The 8520-nt window shown below is 37.8% G+C and overlaps 1 protein-coding gene across 5 annotated transcripts in view; it reads left to right on the forward strand.

The window, feature by feature from the left end:
* ZNF644 (zinc finger protein 644) overlaps positions 1-7908 on the forward strand; it is a 52267-nt gene extending 44359 nt beyond the window's left edge. For all 5 annotated transcript variants that reach the window (XM_042030247.1, XM_042030251.1, XM_042030250.1 and 2 more), the window contains 2 exons: positions 2825-2927; positions 3415-7908. In XM_042030247.1, coding sequence (XP_041886181.1) covers positions 2825-2927; positions 3415-3607 — 296 coding nt within the window. In that variant the 3' untranslated portion in view covers positions 3608-7908. The remainder of the gene's footprint in view (positions 1-2824; positions 2928-3414) is intronic.
* Positions 7909-8520: the final 612 nt, after the last annotated feature.

The following is an 8520-nucleotide window of genomic DNA, read 5'->3' on the forward strand; positions in this document are numbered from 1 at the left end:
CTCCCTGGATAGACAAAATGAAATTATTGTGACAGTTACTGGTACACATGCCTGATAACTACTGTTTGAATTGTGGTTTTCAATCAGCTTTACTCAGATACTCCTTCTTCGTTCACTTTTCAGCTTCACTGGAGTAACCTCAAAATGTACTGGTGCTGCTTTGAGCTCCCTAAAATATGAAAGAGTATGTTCACTAGCTCAAAAGACAAGGGGAACAAAAAATGACCCTTGCAGAACACAGGTTTAGTGTTCTTAGTATTTTCTATCTTTTGTAACAGCTTCTTGCTTGGGCAAATCTACTTTCAAATTTAGCTAAGTTGCTCTGAGAATTCATTGCGTAATCGGAGTCTTTTTCTTGGTCTTTTGCTGTGATACTTTCTGTTCTTTCTTTTGTAATTTCCCTATCCAGAGTCTCCATCATAAACAGCACAGAGAACATGCCCTTTCATTTGTTTTCCTTGTTTTCTCATTGTTCTTGGAAAAGGTACCTTTCAAGGAAGTAGAAGCTACCTCTCCTGGTTCATTATGGCAGTTTCTGTCAGTGGTGCTGTTTGGTTGCACAGTAGTTCAGAGGGGTTTTTTCTTATAAAAAGAAAATTATACATGCACACGCACAAACCAATTAGGTGTCAGGAATCTGTTGCAGAAGACCAGTCCAGGTCTAATAAGAAAGGGAAGGCTCTCTGAAATGCTCCAGATGTGTGTGAGTAGAATCAAATTTCTTGATGGGAATGAATGTCTTCGCCAACATCAAGGAAATCAGCAAGCCCTTGTTTCAAATGCAGGTTGGTCTCTCTAGGAGGAGTCTGTTGTCTACTGCTTTGTTTTTTTCCACTCATATCAACTGACATCAACTAACTGTCATCAGATGGAACTCATGGGCATGTTTGCATTTGGATAGTACCAACTTCTGTTTCCCTTCTTCCCATGATGTTCCACAAAATTGGCAAAGGCAAAGCTTTTGCTGTAGTAACTGCTGCAGATAAGTTGCCCCTCATACCAACAGTTCTCTTCAAATCATGGGTGTCTGGGTTCCAGTATTTTATCTGCTTACATTGCTGATGATGTTACTGAAGTGGCGGTGTGTAAATATTTATGCATGTGGTAGTTCCTACCTGATATGATAGTTCGCTTTTCTCTTCCTAATTAAATGAAGAATATGCTTTTGGTGAGAGAATAAAGTATTAAGAACCCCTTAATGCTTTTCCAGAAGTTATCTTGGCCATTTCTCTCTCTCTCTCTCCCTCTCTCTCTCTCTCCCCCCCCTGCCACTTTGGGTTACTGCCTTTATATCCAGACTGGTTTTGTTGTTGCTGTCAGAAAAAAATGCTGTTAAGCCTCATTTTCCTAATGTTGATCTGAAGAAGTCTCTCTAGGTTGGTATCTGCTTTCTACTTATTTTATTGGTTCTCTCATACCTTCAAGCCTCAGAAATTCATTCTAAATTTTAAATTAGATTGGTAGGAATCTTTAAGTCTGGGGATGGAACTGGGAAACATCTGGTATATCTACCAAGTTAAAAGTTGGGCCACAAGGTAAAAGCTTGAGAGGTGCTCATTTGGAGGGCATGAGAAAAATCAAGGATGCAATCAAGACTGTGTGTTCTTTAAATCAACATGTTTTACCTTACCAGACGATGTCTTATGCTTCAGAATGCTCAGAGGTTAATTCTTCTGTTTTATATTCTAGGATTCAAAACTTTAGCCAAGTGTAACAATTTTTTTTTCCATTTTACTGTTAAGATGCTTCAGTAGCATAGCATTATGCCTTCTTGGTATCAAGAATACCACCTGGTACTGTCTTTCTGGTTTCTGTGGAGTTTTTGTTGAAGTGATGTAACTGGTTGTTTGCAAAAAGTTTTTGTGTTGGAGTTCTATTGTTGGTGTCTTGTGTTTCGGAATAGAGCATAGCTAGATACACTTCTCAGTTCAAGCAGTCACAAACTTCTTGAGCTTTATCAGCTGTTTGCATTATAACAATATTAATTCAGTTTAATCTACTCATCCACTTCGGCTGCTTCTTAGAATCTCCAGGTTTTGTTTCAGATTCCCATTACACGTGTTTATGGGAGGTACAAACCTCAAAGCTATCTGAACTCATTTGCTATGTGTTTCCTGTTCACACACATTACTTTCATACATAGTTTCAAATGCTTAGACTGAATTTAAAAAGTGGCCTTGCCATCTCTGTTGATTGTCCTAATACCAGCTCCCACTGCCAAGGACTAATACGTACTTCTTGTAAGCTTCATTCGAATTCAGACAGCAGTGAAGGGGAAGCTTCATTTGAAATTCTTAGAACAAAAGGACAAATTTTTGCTTTGTGTTGAAAACAAATGGCAGGTGTTTTATTCAAACTAGAAATTTTTTATTGTACTAGCTGAAAGCTACAACTTCATAAAGTTGTAACTTGGTTGAACATGAGTGGTTTTACGATGGTACTTCAACTACAAAACAAGTTCTGAGATTTTGACAGTGTTTTATGCATGAAGGGAATTTCCAATGGTGCTTTGCTTCTGTGTAATTCTGCAATAGGTTTGTAGGTGCTTGCTGATACTAAAACAACAGTTTAATGCTGTGTCAATTATCTAGTCTTTCAAAGAGCAAGCACTATGCTAAGCTAAAAAAAAACCAGCTTCATGTGTTTTGCCAGTATATTTCTTAGACTACTCGGTAATTGTTGTGGATTTACATTATAATTAAATATAGAATAACAAGGAGTTAGATGTCTTTTCACTACTGCCATAGGGAATACTTACTGAATATCTCTATTTACTAACACTCATTGAAGTATTACTTTCACATATGGAAATTTCTCTTCTTAGCTTTAGACTGTAAGCAAAAGAAGTCAAGGTCAAGATCTGGAAGCAAGAAGAAAATGCTGCCGTTACCTCATAGTGCTGATGAAGTTTACATACTCAGATGCAGGTACATAGTGTTACTTTAATTGGAAGAATACATTCTTAAGAGCTTGCTAATGTTAGTCATTAAAAGATTCATGATTGGATCCATAAATGTTTGTGATTAAATTGAATGATAAGGGGGGAAAGCAATTGCCTGTTTTCATTAATTTGAACAAGAGAATTTGATTCAGTCATACTTGGTTGTTAGTTTGCCAGTTGTTTCTCTAGCTAAAATCCTATTGGTCGTGTCTGAGTAATACTTTGTCCTTCAAAAGAAACCTTATATAAGAACAACAGATTGTTATTACTGGTGTTGAAAGTGTGAGAGTGTGAGTTGTGTAAGCTACAGGGTTTTGTGCTCACTACTAATGAACTCAATTACTAAGCTTTTCAGCTAAAACATTTAGAAACAAATTTCAAAAAAATTGAGACTTTCGTCTTACTATCTCTGTTTTGTAATTTTTCAGTAGAGATAAATATATCTTGATGGATTAATTGTAATATTTGCATAGGTTTTGTGGTCTGGTCTTTCGAGGACCTTTGTCTGTTCAAGAAGACTGGATAAAGCACTTGCAGCGACACATTGTCAACGCAAATCTTCCACGGACTGGAGCTGGCATGGTTGAAGTCACATCACTACTTAAAAAGCCTGCTTCAATTACTGAAACTTCATTTTCTTTACTGATGGCAGAAGCAGCATCATAGAACACAGAAACATTTTAAATTTTAATTGGATGTAAATTTGAAATAGTTAATCATTTTTTAAAATAAATTGCTACACTAAATTATGTTTATAAATGCTAAAGACAGAAAATAGAGGAAGTGGATTACAGTAACATCAAAATAAATTGAATACCTAACAGTTACAGTAAGTAGTCTTTATATTTTATATAGGGTGGAAGATGTGTTTTTAAGGTTTATTATGTTTTTGTCAGTTACTGTGTTCACTATCAATACAAGACCATTATATGTATGGCAGCCATTTTTAAATTGTTGCACATGGGTACTTAAAAGACAGATTTTAATAAAACAAAGAAACCACATTCTCTTCAGTGTTACCCAAATCAAGGCTCTGTTTATTCCAAAAAGAATTACATAGTAAAATAAGATACTATTATATTTTGTTTGTATGTATGTAGTGTTTTGTATAATACCAAGAACTGCTAATACAATTTACTCAACTTAGGGCATTAAATACCATGTACTTCATAGTTCAAGAGACTGTTTTGTTCAAATAGGGCAATTAGTACTATTCTATCTAGGTGTGTAAGTGTTTTTTTTTAAATCACATGAGGCTTTTTGTACTAAAAAGTGGAGGGAAACTTGTTTAAACAAATTTCTAAGAGAAATATGTACATAATACTGGAAATTTGTGGTAAGGAAATATTCTTTACTTCAGTTGCATTTCTCACTGACAATAAAGTGGTGCATCCATGCTACCTCCTACTTGTCAACAAAGATGGTATTTACCCTTATGTTTTTGTATCATAGTAGATTCAGTCCAACTTTCTTTATTACAAAGCATCTTTTTGTTAACAAGTTTGTTACTTTTATGACAATTTACTTAAAGTCTGACTTGCTTCCAGAAGTTTGCCTCTACTATTTTATTTAACACTGTAGAAATGTACTAATAAGCATTGCTCACTACACAGTTAGAGTAGGCTTTTCATTTATAATTCTGTTTAAAAGATTGATCATTTTAGAAAATTCAAACACAGATTGAAATGTTTCTACATATGAAGAGAATGTTTACAACTTAAATTTTAGAGCTTGTTTTGGATGTGATTATATGTATGAAAACTGTAACACTATGCTCATGCTAAGGACCTACTTACAGATTTATTGAAATAAATGTGCTGTGAGGATGGAAATATGGTGCAGGTGTCTTGGTCATGATGAATCGTGTTTGTTCATTTAAACTGTCTTCAGAACATGATTTTTGTTTAAATCAAATTAGATTCCTCTACAAATCAATTTTGTATGCAAGTAACATTTCATTTTACTCATATAGGGTAACAGATACTGTAGTTAAGCCAAGGATATGCATTGATATTTTCTTTATATGTAAATAAAGTTAAAAGCAGTTAAAGCAAGAGGAGTATTTTGGTAGAGTATATACATACCTCACTGCCAGTGAAATTGCTTTCCTATGGTATATCTCCTTACCAGAAAAATCTCTAAATAAAAAGGTTTAAAGAAAATCTAAATGTCTATAATGTGAAGCATTTATTTGCATTGTGTGAATTAAGTTTGTGGAATTGATTTGTCTTGCTTGAGATTAGAATCTTCTCATGATCTTAAGTAAAAGTACATTTACTTGCAATAAACTGAATTGTTCACAGACGCATTACATTTGATTGGTGGAAAGTATGAATAAATGTCTGTCTTCCTGGATGCACAGAGTTCAGAGTTAACACATGAGGCTTGTTAATGTTCTGATAGAATAGATGGGCTAAAAATGCACAGCTGTGCAAGACAGAGGCCTCAGACAAGGCCATCCTAGCTCTGTCAAGGCTATCATTAAATTAGTGCTGTCAGGTGTTTAACTGTACAAATTGCTACAGTTATGTTTAGCTTTCTTGTTGAAATTTATTCTCTTGTAAGTGGAAAATCTACATGGTTACATTTAAAGGCTGGAGGAATAAATACTTCAGAGATTTTAGAAAAGATAACTGGGATACTGAAGTGTATTGCAGACAAATTATGTGTATGCAGACTAACAAATTTCTGAATTTGTGGATACTTGTGGGACTTTTTTATATGATGTGAAAATGGAAGATTTAAAGCAATGTGTTGAAGCAGAATAGAGGGAAGTTATCCATCACCTTGAATGTTTATAATGCTTTAATAGAGTGCTTGTTTACCCTTCTCACCAAAAAAGGTGCTTGTGAGAGCACCATATTTTGTGGCTGTTTAGCAAATGAAAAAATCAATTAAGTGCAAATGATATTTATCTAATGTTGTTAAGAATGCTTGTAAGGTGAAGCCATACTGTGCAGAATTTTGCATTAGCAAAAAACTCTTACTAGATTCATAATAATAATTTTTAAAACCCTGGTTAATTCTGTTTAATTCATTAAACCCCAATTGCGAGCTACTTTATGTAATACTGAGTTGTAATGTTGTGTCTGAAGAGCAGTGAGCTCTAGGGCTGATCAGTTTCCAAAATGAGATTCTATTGATGAGGAGCAATTTTCAGTGACAGGCTGTGTGCCCTGCTGGCATCAGATCGTTGTGATCATATAGTTCAAAAAATATGTAGGAGTTCTAGAACTCTTCTGATTATTAAATTAATTGCATATGTGGTTGATACAGGCTGAATAATCTTAAAAAAAAATAGAGTACAATTAGCTGTCTTTAGCCTCTAGTCCTCAAGTGGGGCTATTTATTTTCTTGGTTTCTCTTGTTTGGAAGTACAGGTATTTTTTGTCACTAGCTACAAGGAAATATAAATCTCCCTCTCTGGAGTTAGCAAAATTCTAAATAATATGATAGAAGAGGGGAAATTAAATCAGTCACTTTGTGATGCCAATTCGATGTTACGTTGCTTGAGAGGCTCTGTGGCAGTCTGTGCTGAAGAGCTGGACTTCCAGAGTTGCACATCTAAACACGAGTGTTAGTCTGTTCAGGTTGGCTTAGATTGCTTTGGGGTAAAGACTGCAGTGGCACAGTGATTTTTGTTTGGTTGATTTTGGTTCTTTATCACAGTCTTGTTTTTGAAGTTATCCTAGTTTCTGGTAAAGGTCTCTTAAGTAGTAGCCTCGGGAAGACTGTAGAAGACCACCCCCATACACTTTTCATAAGGTGATGGCCTATATTCCCTAGTCCCAGTGATATTTCCAAATTCTCTTCAAAAATTAAAACTGCTTGCATTCCTTGAGAAGATGTTTCTGCAGAACCTTGGACAGGTGATTAATTTAAAGTGCCCGTGGTAGCTGCTGCCAAGTGGTAGTGTGTTCAGGCTGCGTGCGTGGGAAATGGAGGTGAGCAGACAACACGCGTTGTCGCACAGAGATCCCTGGGCATTTACTGCGGTTTGCCCTGTGCTGCCTCATGTGGACTGGGGGAACTGTATGAGGTGGATTGCTCCCACGGCCTGAGGGAGCCCAGCTCTGCCCGCAGATCCAACTTCTCCTCGGGGCTCGCCTTCCCCAGGCAGCGGCGTCAGGAAATGAGCTGCTGGCTCCTCCCGGTGGGAGAGGAAGGAGCTGAGCGTAGGTGTCGGTAGCTGTTGGGGAGCGAGAGCGAGCGCGGCCATGCCGAAGGTGGGCACTGCAGCAGGCGGGTGCGAGCTGGGCCAGGCGGGGTTGGGTTTGAGCTGTGTGCCTGCGCTAATTCCTGCTGTTTCAGCCATGTTCAGGGAAATCGCCAAGCTCTTTGAGGTAAGTGGATCACAGGAGAAACACGAGTTCTGAATTGGGGTTCAGAGAAGAGCAGCCAAAGTTTCTACAGGTCAGTGTCACAGGACCGAGATGGGGAGATGCAGTGCTGTTCTGACTGTGATGCTTTTCCTGGGCCAGTTACGGTTCTAGGTTTCCTGCAGTGCTTTAGAGGGGTTATGCATTAAATCTACCTGATTCTGAAAACCTATAGAAGATAAATTGGGCTGAACAAATGTGGAAACATTAGCAGTGAATAAGAAGTACTTGCTTTTAACTGAGTGGTTATGGGCTGTGAACAAAGCCTCTTTAGTTCAGCACTATGGTTAACAGACTTTTCCACTTTTTATAATAGTAGTTAGTGGCCTGGATATTTAAACACCAATTTCATATTTAAAAAATTGATTTGTATAGCTTTGAGTTTGTTTAAAAAAACAACCCAAACTTTTCAGGGTGGTACTTACTTTAAAAAGCTGACTGCATTATGATTTCAGATATTTCAATCCACCATGCTTTGTAGGTGCTGTTGCCTGATACATGGGTAGCAATTGTGATGTAATGGAAACATTTGGCCGTAGTGCCAGGTTTGTAATCTCTTGCAATAAAATGTTCCTTTTTAACACTGCAGGCTTCTTGGTGTTCTTCCCATTGTTCGGAGGTGAGCTGCACTGCACGTGTCACTTAACCGGGGAATTCCACCCCAACCAGAGCAGCCACGTGCTGATGCAGAGGGCACATTTGCTGGCTGTAGCCACCTGAAAATTTAGAGAGGTGAGGCAAGAAGGGGGGTATTTACATTCCAGTGTCGGAGACTAAGGCTGAAAATCGGTGGTGGAGGGAACATCACCAGAGCCAAGGGCCCAAATCTGAAGCTGAATCCCAAATGACAGTGACTCTCATCTGTCTGCCCACTTTTCACTCTGCAGTCTCACTGCTGATCTCACTGGTGCCTTCTCTCCCAGTTAAGAGCAATTTTTCCGTGCAGCTCTGGCTGCACAGTGTCTGCCACATGTACCTGGACAGAGTACACTGAAAAACCCAGTCTGCCTGGTGCTCTGCAAGTCCCTGGTCTCCTGCAGCGTGAAAGGATTCATTGCCATACCACAGCCATTCACACACACTGTAAGAAAAAAATGCAGAGGTTGATCTAATACAGCATAAAAGACTCTTGGGGTGTGGGTTTGTTTTAAATAAGGGCTGGAGTGGGGATCCCTTTCATGTTTTGCTGAGGTTGAACTC

This window comes from Corvus kubaryi, unplaced genomic scaffold (genome assembly GCF_017639235.1).
Source record: "Corvus kubaryi isolate FWS band 111438036 unplaced genomic scaffold, C.kubaryi_AGA036_p1.0 37334, whole genome shotgun sequence".
NCBI classification, from domain to species: Eukaryota; Metazoa; Chordata; class Aves; order Passeriformes; family Corvidae; genus Corvus; species Corvus kubaryi.